Below are 20,598 nucleotides of genomic sequence, written 5' to 3' on the forward strand. Positions count from 1 at the left end.
CTGAGAGCTGCCGGGGCCACTTAAGGCAGCTGGACAGGACAGCAGTGACTTAGGGCTTCCGGCCCTCTCCTCCCCACAGCTGACTGCTGATCGCACACAGGGGACAGAGATCTTCACCAACACTCACATCTGTTATCTCATTTGATCCTTACAACCACCTTGGGAGGGGGTGCTGGGTACTATCCCATTTTACAGATGAGGTAACTGAGGCAGACCATGCCCAGGGTGACACAGGTCCCAAGCGTCTGAGGTGGGGTTTGAACTTGGGACTTCCTGACCCCAAATCCAGCGCTCTATCCATGGGGCCTCCTACATGAGAACAAAAGGGATTCCAGGACACACACGGCCAGCAGGACCGGCCAGCAGGACCTCGGGGGTGGTGGAGGATGATACAAAGGAAAGGCTCCTGAGCCCCCAGCCTTTCCACAGCTCAATGCCTAAAGGGTAGTGAGTGACATTTCCTTCCTTCTCCAGGGAACTCCTGGTAGCATCTGACAGCACTGTAAGTGGTCTGACCTGCATCCCTCATATGCTGCAACTTTAGGGTCCCCACAGGGAGACTCAACTCCAGCCTCAGGCATGAACTAGCTTTGTGATCCAAGGTGATTCACTCTCCTCTCAGAATGTGTTTCCTCACCTATAAAATGGAGGTAAATAAAAACATCCCACAATCTACTCCACAGCCCCTTGCTTAAAAACTCTAGGGAAAGAAGTTATTATTACAGCTTAATCTCTCTAAGCCCTCAGTTCCCTCACCTGCAAAACAGGAAAAATGAAACTGAATCACTGCCTACTTCTTTTTCTCAAGGACAGTGTTCAGCAAAGCTTCAAATGCTAAGGAAACCAATCTAGCCACAAGGATCGATCAAGGGCCTTCTATGTGCTGGGCACCATGCTGAGCGCTGGGAATGCAAAGACAGAAACGAAACCACCCCTGGTCTCAGAGAGCTTCCACTCTATAAAGGGGAGAAAATGGGTGCATACATAAGTCTGGTCAAAATAAAGCCTGGGGAGGGAGTCACAACAGCTGGGGAAGTCAAGAAAGATCCTACATGTTGGAGGGGAGCTTTGAAAGCAAGATGGCGGTGAGGGATGCATACTCCTGGGTGTGTGTGTGTGTGCGTGTTGGGGAGGGGATGGTCGAGGGAAGGGAGATGGCTAATGGAGCACCATCTGGGAGGAAGGCCACTGTGGCTGGGTCCAAGAGTGTGTACACGTAGCCTAGGAAGGTGGATGAGGGGGGCAGTAGGTGGCTCAGTGGATAAAGCACCAGCCCTGGATTCAGGAGGACCTGAGTTCAAATCCAGCCTCAGACATTTAACACTTACTAGCTGTGTGACCCTGGGTAAGTCACTTAACCCCCATTGCCCCGGGGAAAAAAAAAAGGAAATGGAAGGTAGCCAAGGAGTGAAGAGCTTCAAATGCAAAACAAAAGAAGCCTAGTCTGGTCTCAGAGGAAGCAGAAGCTTCTTCCTGGGGGGCAGGGACGCAGCCTGGCCCCTACTTTAGGAAGATCCATGGGCCGCTGTTTGGGGGATGGATTGGAGAGAGGAGACACTTGGGCCCAGGAGGCCAGTGTGAGAGTCTTCTATCAGCCTCCAAGTGACTGGAGAGAAAGGGACAGTTTGCCGAGACTTTCTGACTGATTAGATAAGGAAGGCAGGGAAAGTGACCCTGAGGCTTCCCTCCTGGGAGCCGGATGATCCTGGGGAAGTCCACGTTCCCATAATGCAAAGCCACACCCTGCCTCTGGAATTCACTGTACGGGTAAAGTCCAAGAGACAAAGATCTGGAGCAGGGAGGGCTGGTTTGACCCGGACTCACCCCATGGAGCCCTGCCCTGCCTGACTCAACTCAAGGCTGGTGCTGACCCTCAAAGCCATCCTAGACCTCTCCAGGTGTCCGCCTTTAAAAGGGTGGCCCCGAAGTCAGGCAGTTTCTGGAAACTAATTATATAGAAAGCAGAAATTTTGAGCTGGCAGAGACCTCAGAGGCCATGTAGTCTGACCCTCTCATGTTAAAGAACTGAAGCCAGAGTGCTTAATGACTTGCCTAAGGTCACACAGCTAGCAAGAGGTAGAATTGAGATTTGAACCCAGGTCCTGATTCCAAATTCAGGGCTCTTCCCACTGTATTCTGTGTGTGTGTGTGTGTGTGTGTGTGTGTGTGTGTATGGCAGGCTATTTTTAAGCCCCAGCCAAAGGTACCCAGACACCCTCTAGACACCCCCTCCTCCCAAAGAGCCCCAAACAACTGTCTCCTTCTTAAAGGAAAGCAAAGCTTCTGAAGAAACAAAGGATTTGAGCCAGAAGGTAGAGGGGGCCTTGGCCTTAGAAGTTACCTAGTCCAACCCCCTCATTGTACAGATAAAGTAAGACCCAGGGGCCGCCCATGCCTCGGCTGCTCAAGTTCACCCAGGTGGTGAGCATCTGCTATACTAGAATGCTACTCAATCGCGATCATAGATGTAGAACCAGGAGGGGCCTCAGATGCTTTCAAGTATAATCCCTTCATTTTACAGAGGAGGAAACCGAGGCACAGAGGGGTTAAATCTGTTGCCCAGGGTTATGCAGCTGGAAAGTATTGAAGGGAAGATTTGAACCCAGGTCTTCCTAACTCTGAGTGCAGAGCTCTATGGGTCATGTATGGTTTGGAGTTTTTTCCCTTTCTTTGAAGCTGACACCTCATCATTTCTGTCACCATCACCAAGTCTGCCCTAAGGTACCAGCCTCCCCTGGGAAGTCTAGTGGCCTGTGTGCTCTCAGCCACGCGTGGCCACCTCTTAAAACCCCTGCTGGGCCCTGGAGAGTGGACGCTGCACTCTGCAGAAGCCACGAACACCCTCACAGCTCACAGCCCCATCGCCAGAGCAAGGCTCCTCTGGTTCATGCCCGCCGTACTCCCGCACACTCCCAGGGTCCCTTCATTTCAGCCAAGAGAGACCTCAGGTCTAGGGGCAAACACTCTCAAAAGACCCAGTCTCAAGTTAGGCTTCTTCCGCTCACCCATTAATGACCCGGGGCAAGTCCTCGACCCTCTCCGGGTCTCAGTTACCTCCTCTATAAAATGGGGGCCTTTGTGAGGGGAGCGAGTTAGCAGGGATCACTAGAGCTGGGGGGGAGTGGGGAGAAAGTACAGCAATAAAATCGAAAAAGGAAAATATCCATAAAAAGACAAACGTTCAGAAGGGTCACAAACAAACAGGGAGATTTCGTTACCACTTTGTTCAATTTAATATACATCTTTGACAAACAGGCTGCACATCACAGTGGGGGGTCTATGAACCTGTAGGGGAGGGGATGACATCTTTAGTTCAATACAGTTGGCTTCCTTTGCACTCCTCTATATTTCATTTTAAGCATTTAGCAGCAGCCTGGGAAAGTTACTTTTCCTCCCTGGGTCACAATTTCCTCATCTGCAAAATGGGGATAGGTATATCCATAGTCCTTGCCTCATGGGGCTGTAAGAAAAGCTTTTGCAAACTTTAGGTGGCTACAGAAAACATGAATCGGTGTTATTATTATCTTTATTCCCAGAAGGCAAAGCAGAATGTGACCAGTACAAAGTCAAATGTTCAGAGCAGGGAGTCCAGAGGAAGGAGGAAGGCTTGCCTGGGGGAGAACTGGGGACATTTTAGGGGAAATGTGGCTCTTGAGTAGGGCTTTTGACAATGGAGCCAGGAGGAGTGCCCCATCTCCTCCTCCTCCTCCTCCTCCTCCTTCTTTTTTTTTAAGTGAGACAATTGGGGTTAAGTGACTTGCCCAGGGTCACACAGCTAGTAAGTGTTAAGTGTCTGAGGTCGGATTTGAACTCAGGTACTCCTGAATCCAGGGTCGGTGCTCTATCCACTGCGCCACCTAGCTGCCCCGTTCTTTATTATTGTTGAAAATAGAGGGGAGGGGGCAGCTAGGTGGTGCAGTGGATAAAGCACCGGCCCTGGAGTCAGGAGTACCTGAGTTCAAATCCGGCCTCAGACACTTAACACTTACTAGCTGTGTGACCCTGGGCAAGTCACTTAACCCCAACTGCCTTATCAAAAAAACAAACAAACAAACAAATAAATGGCTTGTGCCAAAGTCCCTTGGTAGACAGTAACACACAAGTGGAACAATTTCCCTAGGGTATATAGATATGTCTTATTTCAGCTCTGGCATGTGACTCCTGTTTATAAATATAACTTCTAGGGCCCCAACCTCTACCTGCTGCCTCCGAAGGTAGTTTGGGGGCCTTGAAAATTTCCCAGTCCTCCCCAAGTTCTGCCAGCCACCGGGGGCATTGTAGTGCCCAGTGAGTGGGGAGAGTGCTCAAATTTGGAGCCGGCAAACTTGAAGGGGTTGAACGGTCCCTTCTAGCATTAAGAGGTTGCTCTCATGATCCTCCTTTGAGGATTCAGAAGGCACTTTAGCATCTTATTGGGCCATAGGATTATCTTTCTGAACAGCAGTAATCACCACGCCACAGATATGTCTAAGTGCCAGCTCATAGGAAATTCTCAGAATCATTGTTTCAGAGTGGAAGGCACCTTAACTTCTATTTTACAGATGAGGAAACTGAAGTGGTGACTTACCCAAGGCTATACATGTAGTAGCATTAGAGGAGATCGGAGCCCAGGCCCTTTCAGTCTAGATCCAGGGTACTCAGCACTGCCCGATGCCAAGCTGCCTTCGCTCTGAAGGTCAGCCATCCAGCCCCAGGCTTCTCTCACCCTTCTCTATGTGCCAGCCACAGTGGACTCCTCTCTGGGCTGGGGCCTTTGCCCACCCTGGCCCACCATCATCACTCAGAATCTTGGGTTTGAATTCTAGCTGGTGCCCAATGGACACAGTGCTGGGCCTGCAATCAGGAAGACCTGACTCCTTAGTTCAAATCCATCCTCGGACACTACTGGCTTTGTGACCCTCAGGAAGTCACTTAGCTCCTGTCTGCCTCAGTTTCCTCAACTGTGAAATGAGGAGACCACAGGGTTGTTGTGAGGATCGAATGAGACAAAACTTATATAGTGGGTGCTCTCTCAATGCTTCTTCCCTTCCCGTGCTTGCTGCCCATGCGACCTCTGCCAATTCACTTAAGTTCCCTGGGCCTCAGATTCCTCATCTACAAACAGAAGGGGGTGAACTAGATGACCAGCTTGACGGCTATGATCCCATCCAGCCCTGTCTCCTTATTTTGTAGATGAAGCATCTGAAGGCCAGAGGAAAGGAAATGACTTTCTCAAAGTCAAACAGTCAATGGCAAAGCTGGGATTTGAACCCAGGGCCCCGATTCCAAATCCAGAGCCCTTCCACTCCCAGGCACCAGCCTCTTTCTGTTTTTACTGTTAACACCTGCAAGTGATTTCTCACCCCTCTGGGCCCTGGATGACTGGAGCAACACTAAGCCAGCATGAAGTGGGTGGGACAAGCGAGGCCTGGAGATATCCCGATGACTTCACTGCAGGGTCCCACGGGGAGTGAAGAGTCAGGGCTAAGAGCGGAATCCAGGACTCCTGGCTCCCAGCCTCTCGTCTGCCTGCATTCCTGCCTCCCTGGAACCACTGTAGCTCATAGTTTAGCAGGACACACCCACCTGGCTAACCCTGCTGGCCTTTACAGAAACTCGAGCTGAGGAATGCCAGCCGGCTCAGCGGCCACCAAATCCCTGGCTCACAAAGGTCCTTCTCGGGGCACTGGGGCCATCCCCCTGCCTTTGGGAAGAGCTCCGCCTCCCTGAATTCTGATGGCTCTCCTTGGAGAGCAACCGTGAACAAACACTGTTGCTTCTTGTCTGACCGACAGCCCTACAAGATGCTATCCTGGAACTGAACATTGGGTCATTACAATGACCAGGATGGATCAGAAGAAAAGATGAAGAAATAGATTTCCTGCCCTTCTTTGCAGAGGTGGGGGGCTATGGGTGAGGAACGTTGCATATGGTGTCAGATTCTGTGGGTGTATTGGTTAGTTTTGCCAAACTTTTCTCATTCTCGTTTTCTCTCATTCTAGCTCTTCCTTCCTCCCTCCCTCTTTCTCCCTCTCCTTCTCTCTCTCTTCCTCCCTTCCTCTCTCTCCCTCCTTCCCTTTCCTTCTCTCCTTCTCTCTCCCCCCTTCCTTCCTTTTTTTTTTTTTTTGTGAAGCAATTCGGGTTAAGTGACTTGCCCAGGGTCACACAGCCAGTAAGTGTCAAGTATCTGAGGTCAGATTTGAACTCAGGTACTCCTGACTCCAGAGCCAGTGCTCTATCCACTGCACCACCTAGCTGCCCCACTTCCTTCCTTTTTTTTTTTTTTTTTTTAGTGAGGCAATTGGGGTTAAGTGACTTGCCCAGGGTCACACAGCTAGTAAGTATTAAGTGTCTGAGGCCGGATTTGAACTCAGGTACTCCTGAATCCAGGGCCGGTGCTTTATCCACTGCGCCACCTAGCCGCCCCCCTTCCTTTTTAAAAAAAGGAATAGGTCACTGGTAAGCACCAGGAGCAGTGATGTCTTTGAGAAATGAAGGTGATGTAAAAACAAAAGATAGTTGTATTTTTTTTTCAAAGAAGGAAAGGTTATCCTGAGTCAGGCAACCTTGGACCACCCACCCCAGACTTCTCAGACCTGCACTATATGGTGAAGGGCTAGGGATTCCCAGTTCTCGGGAGTCAACTTTAAAAGGTTAGATAGAGTCAGTTCAGAAGGATTTAGGACTGTGAAAGACCAGAGACCCTGGGGACCCCCAAGGAGGAGGGGGGTATCTGTGGATGAAAGACTTCAGGGGGCCTATGAACTTGGATGGAAAGAAGGTTACATCTTAGTTTTCACTCTTCTCTAACTGAAGTTGAGTACTTTTTTCCACTGAGGAAGGTTCTGAGGAAGGGTCCACAGGCTTTCACATGGTCAAAGAGTCCATGCCCCCAGCCCCCAAAAGGAGAGAACTGTGGCTCTGGAATCATCCACTTCATTGTACAGAAGTCCAGAGAGGGGAAGCCATTTGTCCAAGGTCACACAGCAAGCTCATGGCAGAGACAGGATTCAAACCCAGACCTCCCAAATTTGCCATCTGACACTCCTTCCACTTAAAGGTACCAAATTGTGGTATTCTTTCAATGGCTCTGCAGAGCACATGTATGTATCCTCATAGGAGAGTAACTGTTAGAAAACTGTAGAATCAGAGGGTATCTGAGATGAGGGGACCTTCAGCCAGCTTGCTGCCCCCATTTGATTGTGGAGGAAGCTGAGGCCTGGACAGGTGAAGGGACTTACCCAAGGTCACTCAGCCAAAGCCAGAACTTGAACTCCTGACTCCTTTTTTGCATAAAGATAGTAGGAAGGCAAGAGCTTCTCAAGGGATAATGAACACAATGGGTAACAAATTTACAGCATCACACAACTATAAAAAGCCAGGCCTGGGGGCAGCTAGGTGGTACAGTGGATAAAGCACCAGTCCTGGATTCAGGAGGACCTGAGTTCAAATTTGACCTCAGACACTTGACACTTACTAGCTCTGTGACCTTGGGGAAAGTCACTTAACCTTCATTGCCTTGCAAAACAAACAAACAAACAAACAAAAGCCAGGCCTGGAAGGAACCCAACACACCTCTTCACTTCTTTTATGTCTTGGACCTCCCCCGATTTGGCAGCTCATGAAGCCCATTCTTCCCCCATGGATACCTCAGACAGACCCTCGAAGCCTGGGATGACACCCGGAGGAAACTGGGGACCCCTTGGGGACCTCTCGGACAGCCTGACAAAGCCCACAAACCTCTTGGGCAGTCTGGTGAAGCCTGTAAATCCTTTCTTAGAATAATGGTTTTAACTAATTGAAGGAAATGCTGCTAAATTTCAGTAAATGTTGCTGAAAACAAATTTGCCATTTCCCCCCATCCAAGTTCATGGACTCCCTGCAATCTACATGGACCCCAAGTTAAGAGCCCCCTGATTTAGTCCAATCACCTCATTTTACCGAAGAAACTGAACCTCAGAGAAGGGAAGGGTTTGATTCCCCAAGAAGATGGGATCATTCAGAGGGATCAATGGAGCAGGGACAGCACGATTAGGGGAAGAGGGAGGGAGAGTGGGAAGGTGGGGAGGGGGGATGGAGCAAGGGAGGGAAGGAGGGAGGGAGGGGAGAGGGGATTTGCCTGCCTTCGGGGAGCCAGAAAGACCTATCTGCTACCTACTGGCCTAGGATGCTAACCCTCTTAGCACCTCCACCTCCGGAGGAAGTGGAGGAAACAGCAGACAAATCACATCAGTGTGGACTAGACAGCCGATCATCAGGAGCAGCCGCCGCCTGGCTCTCTCCCGCAGGCGCTGGCTGGGGCTTTGGGACCGAGAGGCAGCCAGGAGAGAGCTCAGAGGACAAACAGGCAGTTCCTCGCCATAAGAAACAGTGACGGGAAGAGAAGTACAGACGGAGAGCTTGTTCCCAAGAACCCTTGTGGATCTGAGCTCTGGTCTCCAGCGCTTTGCTCTCACAAGAAGCCTGCCTCTGAACAGAACTCGCTGTTCTCCCTGCCTTTCCCAACTCTCTCCTTGCTGGCTGGAGCCACAGAATGTTAGAAGTGGGAGAGGAACTCAGATCACCTAGTCCCAAGTCGGCTTCTTATAGATGTGGAAACTGACAAAGGAAGAAGCCCAGAGAGGGAAAGGGATCTGACTGAGGTCACCCACAGCCCAGATCTCCTGATTCTAAGGAATGGTTCTTTGCCCTGTGAATGAAGATGAGGCTTTGGGAGGGTTAAGAGGTAGTAGCTAGGGGCCACTAGTGGAGAAGGTGATTTGGGGCAGATTTTGTTCTTTAAAGGAGGGTGTGTGTGTGTGTGTGTGTGTGTGAGAGAGAGAGAGAGAGAGAGAGAGAGAGGGTGGGGTGGGGGAGAAAATGTGCAACGGGCAGGCTCAGAGCCCCACACTGTTGGAGTGAGACTGGCTGCTCCACAATCCCACCCGTCCCATTTCTTTCTCAGCAGCATCCTATCTTTCTCCCTCTCTCTAGTGGAGCCCAGGGGGCAGTGAAGCCCAGCTCTGTCCCAGCTTGCAGCCTCCAATGCTGGCTGCTTCCAACATGTGTGTAAGTGGGTACAGGTGTGCAGGCGGGAGAACTGATGATCTGTGACCCCCTCAGGCCCAGGAGCCCCCCCCCCCTCCAGTGCCTTCTGCGGGCTGTTCTGAAACTAGGGGGAAAGCAGAGAGAGAAAATTGGAGCCCAGAGCCCAGGAGGGTCTCCCCGAGCTGTCCAGTTCCTTGGTCTCCGCCCCTAACCAGGCTCCCTTCCCTGGGCCCAGGAGAACCGTAGGGGCCAGTGTGGGCAAACGTGGAGACAGCAAACTCCCCATCCAAGCCCTCCCCACTCCCTGCCTGCCCCGGCTTCACGTCCCTTGTGTAGTCACCCTCCCTCCTTAACACCTCCAGCCCTCTGACACAGGGGAGAATTAGATCCCCGACTGAGCCATCTGGGATCCCCGCCCCCCACCCCCAAGTCCTGCGCCCCTCAGTGAGAGGCGCCAAAAACGACAGCAGCAAGCCTGGGCATCCCCCTGGAGAGGGCGCAGCCCCGGCTCCGCGCCTGCCTCGGAGGGCAGCCAGGCCAGCGAGAAAGGGTGAAAGCAGAGTCTGCGGGGATCCCGCTCCCGCCCCCGGCTGCCCTGGCAGGGGACCGCACGCCCGTCATCCCCGGCATCTCAGCCCGGTGAACGGGAGGCCTGTAACCCATCCTTAGGTGCCCCCTGCCCGGCCCCCTCCTCGGGGCTCCCCCGTGTCGCTCCGTCCCCGTGCGCTCCCCAGGCCTCCCCCCACCCCACCCCCGCGCGCCTCCGGAAAGGTCCCTTCCTCAGTGCCCCTCATGCCCCCCCGCCCCGTGAACCCCCCCGCCCCGTGAGGCCCCCTTCTCGGGACCCCCCACCCCCCACGGGCTCTCACCTGGCGCAGGTGGCGGAGCAGCTCGCCCGCCTCGTCCTGGCGGCCCTGGCGCACCAGCGCCAGCAGCTCCTGGATCATGCACACCCGCCGGTGGTAGGGGGGCAGGCTGGCCCCGGCCCCGGAGCTGGCGCGGGCCGCCTTGTCCCCGGGGCGCAGCAGCAGCGCCGCCCACAATTCGCCTCGCTCGCGGGCCGAGCTCCGGCGGCGGGGGGCGGCCGGGGCCGGGGCCGGGGCCGGAGCCGGGGCCGGGGCCGGGGCGGCGGCGACGGGGGGCGCGCCGGAGCTCTCGGCCAGGCTGCCCTTGGTCTGCCGGGTGCCCATGCCTCCGCCGCGCCTCAGCGCCGGGCCGCCGGCGGCTGCTCCATCCAGGGGCTGGGCTCCATCCTGGGGCTGGGCTCCATCCTCGGGCTGGGCTCCGCTCGGCTGCTCCTCGTCCTCCTCCTCCTCCCCCTCGGCCCCTCGGCTCTGGCTCCGCTCCTCTCGGGCTCTCCCCAACGACTCGGGGCCACGAGCCGGGCCGCGGGGCCCGCCCTCCCCCGCCCCCCGGCCGCGCGCAGCCCGCTGCCCACGAGCCCTGCCCTGCCCAGCCCTGCCCAGCCCCGGCCGCCGCCGCCGCCAGCGGGGCCGCAACTTTGGGGAAACTGTTGCACGCGGGCGGGGCCGCGGAGGGAGGGAGGGAGGGGAGGAGAGGAGAGGGGAGGGGGCGGGCGGGGCCCTGGCTGCGCGAGGACACGCCCCTTTATGGGACACGCCCCCTCGTCCCGCCCCTCCCAGGCCGGGGCCCCACGCGTGAGTGATCCCTCGGACCCCACGCCGCCGCCGCCACTGCTGCTGGCGGTGGCACCTCGCGGTCCCCTCCCCCAGCGCAGAGGAGGCGGGGCGTGGGCCCCCTCCTCCCCCAGCCCCGGGCTCACCGAAGGCCCTGCGCTCAGGGGCTGCCCAGGGCCGGTGGCAGATGCCCGGGCTGCTGCGGGTCAGGCTGGGCAGTGAGCCACCCCCGCGGGGTCCACCTAGCTCCGCGCTCGTCGTCCTCCTCCCCCTCCTCTTCAGCCCGCCCAGCGTCGCCGCTCCCTCTGCTGGCGGCCGAGCTGCCAGAGTGAGGGGCGGGGTCTGGGGGGCTCCCCGGCTCGGAGGGGGCTGGCTCAGACCCGAGTGGGGACTGCAGGCTCCGCCCCAGCCGAGCGCCTTTCGCTCTCCCTCCCCACGGCTGTGGCGGCGCCAGGCGCTCGGTTTTGGGGGGGGGAGGGGGGATGGAGAGCCGCTCTAATCCCCGTCCCCTCCCGGGGCAGCGGGTACGGTGGCGGGGCACAGGAGCACATGGGCACGGAACATAGCCTGTTGTTGCTTCACTACACCCTCGGTGTTCTCTTCCTTGCTCTCCACTGCGGAGGTTATTCTCGCTGGGGGGTAGGGGGGTGGCGGGTGGCTGGGAGAAAGCGAAGACTGAATCCTCCAGTGGCAAAGGCCTCCCTCGGCTTTGGGACAGAGGACATGGGCTGCTCCAATCCTCCTCCACGCACCACTCACCTTTCCCTTCACTATATCGACCCCCAACCCATAGCCAGCCCCCGGTCAAATTCAGGCTGTGGGCTGATCCCTCACGTCCGGTCCAGCTCTGGGATCTCTGCTTAGGGGGAACAAGGGAGTCGGCCCAGGGAGACACTAAAGGCACATTTTGTGAGGCACCCCGTTTTTCCAGCTCATCTCCTCCAGAACAGTCTTTCTTGCTTGTAACCCCTGCCCAGCATTACTCACCCACTCCGTTATGCACATAACGTCCTCAGCTGACCCGCCCTTCTGAAAGTGGTCTCCGGCTTTTTCCATGCTTTTCCCCGCACCCCCACCCCCACTAGATCCTTCCCTGGGATGGGGACGATGTCTCCCCCATCAGACATATGAGCTAGCTACATCCTGACTCCTATTTCTTTGCTATTCCTGATCCTCACACACATTCCCCCCACCCCCATCCAAAAAAAGTTGCTGACAGTATTCTCCTGTGACCTTGGGAGAACCACTTCACCTCTGTAGGCCTTAGGCCTCAATTTCCTCACCTGTAAAAGGAAAGGATGACCTTCAAGGTCTCCTCCTACTAAAAAACTACATCTCTGCTCCCACCCCCTACTTTGGGGGAAAACGGGGCTTAGTTAATGCTGATGATCCAGAACCCTCCGTATGGGTTCCTCTGCTACCACACCTCCTCAGGTAAATGACTGAAGCACCGCTTTGTGGAAGAGCGGAAGAAGAGGGTCGGGGAGGTAGCCCACTTTCCTCTATAGGGGAAGAAGCTTGCTCACTGCACTTAGATTTCCTCAGGAAAGTTCCTATTTCTTATTTTTCTTTCTTTCTTTCTTTCTTTCTTTCTTTCTTTCTTTCTTTCTTTCTTTCTTTCTTTCTTTTTTTCTTTCTTTTTGCGGGTCAATAAGGGTTAAGTGACTTGCCCAGGGTCACACAGCTAGTGTCAAGTGTCTGAGGCTGGATCTGAACTCAGGTTCTCCTGAATCCAGGGCCAGTGCTTTATCCACTGCGCCACCTAGCTGCCCCCAAAAGTTCCTATTTCAATAAGAGGCTTTTTTTGTGGGTACAAACACATGAGAACTGGATGTCAGAAAACATCCAGTCCGAGACCCTCTTTTTTGACAGAGTGAGAAACTGAGGTCTAGGAACATGAAAGGACTTACTTTCCCAAGGTTATCTGTGGTTTTAGATCAGGAACCCATGTTTTCTAAGAAGCCTTTCTTGGTCCCACCCCAGGGCTAGTATCTTCCACTAAAATTACTTTGTATCTATGTTTTATGTTTCTCTCTATCCACATATTCTAGTGCTCCTTGCTAGAATGTAACTTCTTTAAGGGCAGGTATTATTTTACTGCCCATGTGCGTGCCCCTTGTCTAACACAGTGCCTGGCACACCGTAGGTGATCAATACCTGATTGTCCATTGATTCATAGGGATTCCAGACCAGATTCCCTGGCTCTAAATCAGTGCTTTAAGACATCTCAGCCTTCTGGGCCTCAGTTACACCATTTGTAAAATGAAGTTCTAAATCTGTGTCCTCCCCATGCCACCCTGCCTGGAGTAAGTGCCCACACCTCCCGCCCACAGTAAAAGATCTATCTCCTCTAACATCCGGCCTCCACCCACGCTACAGAAGCCCAAGAGGCCAAGACAAACAAACAAAAAGACTTGAGATCTCCCTTTTCTGGAATCCTCCCCTATGCTATTCAATCTCAACATTTACCTGCTATATACCAGGCACTGTGCTAATAAGCACTGGGGATATAAAGGGGAAATAGTGCCTATCCTCAAGAAGTTGACACTCTAACGGAGGATTTTTTTTTTTTAAAGAGGGAAGAGCGTAGACATTGGACAACACACACAGGGCAGAGGCAGGTGGAGACCAGGAATGGGGTTCTTCCCCATTTTTTTTTTGGAGTCCTGGACCCCTTCCAGCTCAGTCTGGGGAAGTCAACGGACCCCTCCTCAGAAGCACGTTTTCAAATGCATAAAATAAGATATGGGATGACAAAGGAAAGCAATTCAATCAAAACAGTTATTTAAAAAATGTTTGAACCCAAACCAAGTTCACAGATAACAGGTTAAGATCTTTGCAGTTAGCCTTTGAACCAGGAAATGGGCGTGAGGTTGATGGGAAAGATTCTCTCCCTCCCAGACCCTCTGGAAGCTGCTCCCTCCTGATGGCTCATTAAGGTTGAGGGGAAGGACGCGGAAACATTCCTAAGCTCTGGGGAGGGCTGAGAGCCACAGCTGCTGCCTACATTGCTGAGGAAACCACCCCCAAGGGGAAGGAGGGATGTCAGGAAAGGGAAAAACAACAACTTGAGGCCCCTTGTCCCTTAGCCCGTTTCCGGTTTAGAAAGGAGGGGTTCCTGTTCACTAAAAGGCTCACCTCCTTGGGACAGATATCTGGGGAGGCCTGGGGACCCAACCCAAACTGGGTGACGGACGGCTGATCCCAGGGTCCTGTGTCTATTCCGGCTCTTCATCCTTGGCCACTTGAGACACCCCTGAGCAGATTGCTGAGTTAAGGGACCTGCCAAAGGTTACACACACACACACACCTAATGAGCTACTGAAATAACCCGTGACTTTGAACTTGCCTGTCACCCAATCTCAGTCATCCTTCCCTGTCAAATGATGGGAGTTGGACGTGAAAGAGAGTCCCTAGTATCCCTTCTTGCTTTAAGCAAATGCCTATTGCCTCCAACCAAAGATCTTGCCGTTATGTGAAAGGGAAAGTCAGAAAGGGCAATTAACCACTTACCAGACTGATAGATGGGAGGGGAGGTAGAGAGAGATAGAGAAGAGGGAGGGGAAGGAGGGTGAGAGGAGAAGACAGACAGACAGAAGGGGAGGAAGAGAGGGAGAGAGGGAGAAACAGAGTCACCCAGAGAAAGACAGAGACAAAGAGAGATCGAGAGATGGACTGACTCATAACCAACCAGTGGATACCATACCCCTGGATACAATACTTTTATAAGCCATAGGAGCTAGAGCAGGAAGGGACCTCAGAAGCCATCTAATGCAACCCCCTCATTTTACACATGGGGAAACTGAGGCCCAGAGAGGGAAGTAATTTGCCCAAAGTTACACAGGCAATAAGTACCAGAAGTAGGATTTGAATCCAGGTCCCCTGATTCTCCAGTCAGTGTGGCTTCACATTGTCCCCATCTTCCAATTAGAATGTAAGCTCCCAGAGGGCAGAGACCATTTCATTTTTATCCCCACTGCTTGAGGGGCAGGTAGGTGGTGCTGTGGATAGAGCACTGGCCCTGAAGTTGAGAGGACCTGAGTTCAAATTTCACCTCAGATACTTAGTAGCTGTGTGACCCTGGGCAAGTCACTTAACCCCAATTGCCTTTAAAAAACACACAAACCATCCAAGGTCATCTCCAGTCATCCTGAAATGTGTGTGTGTGTGTGTGTGTGTGTGTATCTTCCCACTAGACCCAGATGGTTCTAAATGACAGAGTGGGGTTGGTAAATTTGTATAGCTCTCCCTCACTTAAATCCAATTGAGTGCAAGTCCTGACATCACCCCGATGTCATAGTCCTCTTTGAGAACGAATGACAACTCAGTGCACTTATTGAGTGATGGATCCACTGATCAGTGCCACTGATATTCTCTTCCTTCCATCCTCCTGGAAGTACTCTCCTTCCCATTTGACAGAAGAGGAAATCATTGAGGCTCACAGAGAGATAGTGACCAGTTTGAAATTAAAGGGCTAGTGAGTATCAGAAATAGGATCTGATATATGAGTATGCTGGCGCCAGCTCTAATCAGGTTTATGGAAGCTATGAGTTAAATTTTCAGTGTGAGCATTTAAACTTCAGAAATTGACAAAATCTATGAATTACTGCTCTTTCTTTTGATTGTTTAGACAATAAGAAAGTGATAGAGAAAATGTTGACAGTTCAGATTAAACTTAAAAGTGTATCTGTACATTTCCCCTAAGATTGTTAAACATCACACTGCTGATGGGAATCCAGATTTTCCTGACTTTCATTCCAGAACATCTACTGAACACTCTTTTGTAGTTACTGGCAGAGGCTGGATTTCAAATCCAGGTTTCTTTTTCTTTTCTTTTCTTTTTTGGGTAGGGTAATGAGGGTTAAGTGACTTGCCCAGGGTCACACAGCCAGTAAGTGTCAAGTGTCTGAGGCCAGATTTGAACTCAGGTCCTCCTGAATCCAGAGCCAGTGCTTTATCCACTATACCACCTAGCTGCCCTGACAAATCCAGGTTTCTTTAGATTCAATATAAAGTCATTTGGTTTAAGCCCCTTTTCTAGGATCATGATCTAAAAGTATGGGGCAAAAGTGGGGCATGCTCTTGCTTGCTTTATTTCTAGTTTAGCTCTAGCTCACCAGGCCAAGGCCCCTCTGCACACCCACCCCAGACTGCAAGTGGGATGTCTACACAAGGGCAGGCATTGCTCACAGCTCCTTTACTGGGGGCACTGAAGTCCTTCCACCCCTGCCTGCCCACTCTCTAATGAGTGGCTCTGCAGCTAACTCTGCTGAGAAAGAGTCCTGGCAAAGAGAGTGCTTTCTCATGGCAGCTCTTTCTCCTCCTACTCCTACTCCTTCTTTCTCCCCCTTTACTTCCTTCTCTTCTCTTTCTCTCCTTCCCTTTTCCCCTCCTTTTTTCTCTCCTTCCCTTCTCTTTCTCCTTCCTTCCCTCTTCTTTCTCTCTCCTTCCCTTCTTTCCCTCCTCTTTCTCTCTCCTTCCCTTCTTTCTCTCCTTTCTCTCTCCTTCCCTTCTTTCTCTCCTTCCCTTCCCTTTCTCTTTCCTTCCCTTCTTTCCAGTGGAGCTTTCCTACAGTAAGTCTCCAGCAGGTGGCATTTCCCTCCTCTTCTCTTTCTCCCCTTCCCTTCCTTCCCTTCTTCCTCTTTCTTCTTCTCTTCCCCTCTTTCTTTCTCTGCCTCATTCTCCCCTCCCTCCTTCCCCCTTTCTTTCTCCCAATCTTCATGTCTTTCTTTCTGCTCCTCTCTCTCTCTCTCTCTCTCTCTCTCTCTCTCTCTCTCTCTCTCTCTCTCTCTTTTGGTGAGGCAATTGGGGTTAAGTTACTTGCCCAGGGTCACATAGCTAGTAAGTGTCAAGTGTCTGAGATCAGATTTGAACTCAGGTCCTCCTGACTCCAGGGCCGGTGCTCCATCCACTGTGCCACCTAGCTGCCCCCCATCTCTTCTCTCCCTCTCCCTTCTTCCTCTCCTCCTCAAGCCCCCTTTGTCCTCCCATTCTCTCTTCCTCTTTCCTTCTATCCTCTCCCTTTTCTCCCTCTTTTTCCTCCCTCTCCTTTCCCTTTTCTTCTCTCTCCCCCTCTTCCTTTCTTTTCTCCCTCCTTGCCTTCCCTCCTCTACCTCCCTCTCTTCTCTCTCCTCTGACCCTCACTGTCAATCTTTTGCAGCCAGTTTTGAAAGGAAAAGAAGTGGGTACCCAACCCTAAGGAAGAGCTGGCTGGGTCCCAGGATGGTCCTCCTCCCCTCCCCACTCCCTCCTGCCATCTGTCAGGGGCCTGATTCCCTCCCTTATGTATTCCTTTCTTGGGACCTTAGAGGCTTTTTGGTCTCCAGCTAAGCCTTAATTCTTGATTAGCCAGACCTGGAGTGGAGATGATTCATAGCCAGTTTAGTGATAGACTGTCCTGAGTGGGACGTAGGGGGGTGGGGGTGGGGTGGGGAAGAGAGCATCAGTGACCTACTAAAGGCCTATGGAATAGCTGGCAGGATCCCAAAGCTCGATTCTACTCTGAGCATTCCCACCATGAGTTAGGATGAAGCTGGAGATTGGGGACAAGAGAAGGAACAAAAAAGGAGAAACATCCAGAAATCCAAATCCTTGGGGGAGACAGGGAGTGTCATGAGTCAGTATTAGCCCTGCCAGAAACCTGGGGAAGGTCATACTGCCTGTCCCCCTACCTCCAGGCCAAATCAGGCCTCACTCCAGGAGGTTCTACAGGTGGGCTTTTCCATTTTGAAGAAGACAGTCTTTGTCTATTGCTATTTTCTTAAAATTACAAAAGATAATTATCTGTTATAGTAAATAAATATACACATGCATATATATAGATACACATATATATGTATGCATACATGTGTGCTTGAGTGAGCTCATGTGCTTTTGTGTGCATGCACTTGTGCACACACACACACACACACTGTCCCAAAAGTCTTCGTGCATTTGTAAGCTCTAATCTGATTGTGTTTTAGCACCAAGACCTTTGGAATACTAAACATTTCTGATGTATTTCCTGAAAACCCATCCTGCAATTACAAAACTCTGCCACAAACACCAGTTTCTTTGCAAATTCTCTCATTAACATAGTTTTGTTCCTTTCTTGGTTCTCTTCCCCATCACCCTCCTAACCACATCCTCACTATGACTGACCTCTCTCTCTAAAGTCCTTCATGATTTACAAAGTGCTTTCCACAGTAAATGTGCTCATTTAGTCCCCCTACCCTTGGTGGTACCTACTAGGAGTATGATCGTCTTCTCATTTTACAGTCAAGGAATCTGAGGAAGGAATCAAAGAGAGGCAGTGACTTGCCCAAGGTCACACAGCTAGAAGAAGAATCAGAAGCTAGGTCTTCCTGAGTTCAGTACTATGATTTCCATAAACTTTCCGCAAGTTCCTTTGGTTATCAATTCCAGTGTCTAATGAGACACTGTGGTTTCTTAGGAAGAACCAAGGCTGAGAGTCATTTTTACTGATGCAAAGAACTGAATTTAGAGGTCACGGGTTCAAATCCTATTTCTGTCATTTCTGGCCTCAGTTTCCTCATCCTTAAAATTATGGGGTTGGGCTGAATGACTTCTATGGAGCTTCAAAATCCCAGATCTATGATCCATGTTTAGAATTTTAAAACCTTTTCACTTTTCTTGACAGTCAACACATTTGTCTTTCTCCAGTCATAGTGTTACAGTTCTGGTCCCTCTGTCATGATCCATGGCCTTTCTAATATCACTGACAGTGTCTCAAGAATCACACCTGTCAGGTTTGGGGAATATGGCTCATCTGAACCAGATGACTTGGATTCATCCAGGGCAGCTTGTTTGTTATTCTCTCATTATCCCCTTCCTTGTCGTGGGTACTATGTTGGTCATTTTTTCTTTCTTTCTTTCTTTCTTTCTTTCTTTCTTTCTTTCTTTCTTTCTTTCTTTCTTTCTTTCTTTCTTTCTTTCTTTCTTTCTTTCTTTCTTTCTTTCTTTCTTTCTTTCTGTGAGGCAATTGGGGTTAAGTGACTTGCCCAGGGTCACACAGCTAGGAAGTGTTAAGTGTCTGAGGCCAGATTTGAACTCAGGTACTCCTGACTCCAGGGCTGGTGCTCTATCCACTGCGCCACCTAGCTGCCCTATGTTGGTCATTTTTGTGGTGTTTCAGTGGTCATTCTCTATTCTATTTATTTATTTATTTTTGGTGAGGCAATTGGGGTTAAGTGACTTGCCCAGGGTCACACAGCTAGGAAGTGTTAAGTGTCTGAGACCGAATTTGAACTCAGGTCCTCCTGACTCCAAGGCCGGTGCTCTATCCACTGCACCACCTAGCTGCCCTTCAGTGGTCATTCTCCAAGAACTGACTAACTGCCTCCCCTCTGTTGTCAGTCATCATACCATCTGCCCTCAGCAGCAGTCCTCTACCTTTTTGGATCCTCCTCTTTTCTCAGATATAGCTTAAATTTTATTGCTGTTGTCTTGAGTTTTCTTCAGAAACCTCAGCTCATTTTGAGCTTAAGCCCCCCTGATACTATCTTCCCAGTACCATTCCATGCTGTTATAGTCACTCTATGTTACTTGCCTTTGCTTCCAACTTTAGCACACACACACACATATACAAATACACATATATACATATTTAAATTTTAATTTGAAAAAATTAAAGTAAAATCTAAATTGATTAGTGAGTTTCCTGTGCATCCACATCTGGCTCTTTAGACAACTACTATTTTTCTTCCTCATTGAAATTGCTTTCCTTTATTTCTTCAGACTTTCATTCATAAGAGCTTCCCATTCCTCCTCGGGCAGCTAGGTGGCTCTCAGTGGCCCTGAGGTTGGGAGGACCTGAATTCAAATCTCACCTCAGACACTTACTAGCTGTGTGAACCTGGGCAGGTCACAACTCCAATTGCCTTAAACATCTGGGGCCATCTCCAGTCATCCTGATGCATATCTTAGCACTGGACCAAATGGCTCTGGAGGAGAGAGTGAAGTTAGTGACCTTGCACAGCCTTCAATCACTTAAATCGAATTGAGTGCAAGTCATGACATCACCCCAGTGTCATGGTCCTCTTCCAGAATGAAGAACAAACAACAATAACATCCCTCCCAAACTGACTTTCCATGTAGAATTTTGAACTGTTAGCTTATCCCTAGCCTTCTTCCAAATCTTTTGAAATATGCACTCCCAATATCTAAGGTCATGCCAGTCTGTCCAACTATCCTCTACTCCCTCATAAACTCTAGGATGGAGTAGTCTCTTCCCTCCAAGGTTCTCATCATTTCCAGTCCAATAACCAGTTCTTCCCTGGGAGTAAGAATCAAAGCCAAAATAAAATTTCCCCTTGTTCGTTTTTTAAAAAAACTTTTTGAAGGATATAATTAGAATTGAGAGAAGTCAAGAAGTTATTAACTGATGTACTTTGGAAGAGAGAGAGACAGAATTCTAGCAGTTGTTTGAATAATTTAAGTTTCCAAATATTACCATATCATGTCTCCGTGTCATACCTGTGAGCTGTTTCCCAAACTCTTCATCTATATCTTCTCTCTGTCCATGGGGTCTGTAATATATGCCAATGACAAATCAATTTCTTCATTGATTTTCACCCAAATGTTCTCCACCAGGCTTCCCCTTTCTGGTTCTGGGTTTTCCTCATATGAATATACCTTTTAAAAATATATATATATATATAATGCTACCTCCCATTTCCCCTTTCAATTATTTGAGTAAGGTCTACCCCTCCAGAGCCATATTCCAAATCACAGATACACATATCGGGGAAACCCATGAAATCAAGCTGGCTTCCGTGGATTAAGACATCAAGTTCATCTTGCCTGTCGCCTCAACTTTTGTGCAGAGATATCTGATGTCATGAATCTTCCTGCTGGTCTCTTTCTTGGGAAGATTTTGTGTCCAAATTCTGGCTATCTCAAGTGCTATTTTTGTTCCTTTGTTGCAGTACCCCTTTGTGGTATGTAGCTTGATAAA

General features: G+C 50.8%; 1 protein-coding gene across 1 annotated transcript in view; it reads right to left on the reverse strand.

Moving 5' to 3' along the window:
• LRRC75A (leucine rich repeat containing 75A) overlaps positions 1–10,438 on the reverse strand; it is a 111,852-nt gene extending 101,414 nt beyond the window's left edge. The window contains 1 exon segment of the mRNA XM_044002193.1: positions 9,876–10,438. Within this exon segment, the coding sequence (XP_043858128.1) occupies positions 9,876–10,196 (321 nt within the window). The 5' untranslated portion in view covers positions 10,197–10,438.
• Positions 10,439–20,598: the final 10,160 nt, after the last annotated feature.

The sequence above is a fragment of the Dromiciops gliroides genome, chromosome 4, assembly GCF_019393635.1.
Source record: "Dromiciops gliroides isolate mDroGli1 chromosome 4, mDroGli1.pri, whole genome shotgun sequence".
NCBI lineage: Eukaryota > Metazoa > Chordata > Mammalia > Microbiotheria > Microbiotheriidae > Dromiciops > Dromiciops gliroides.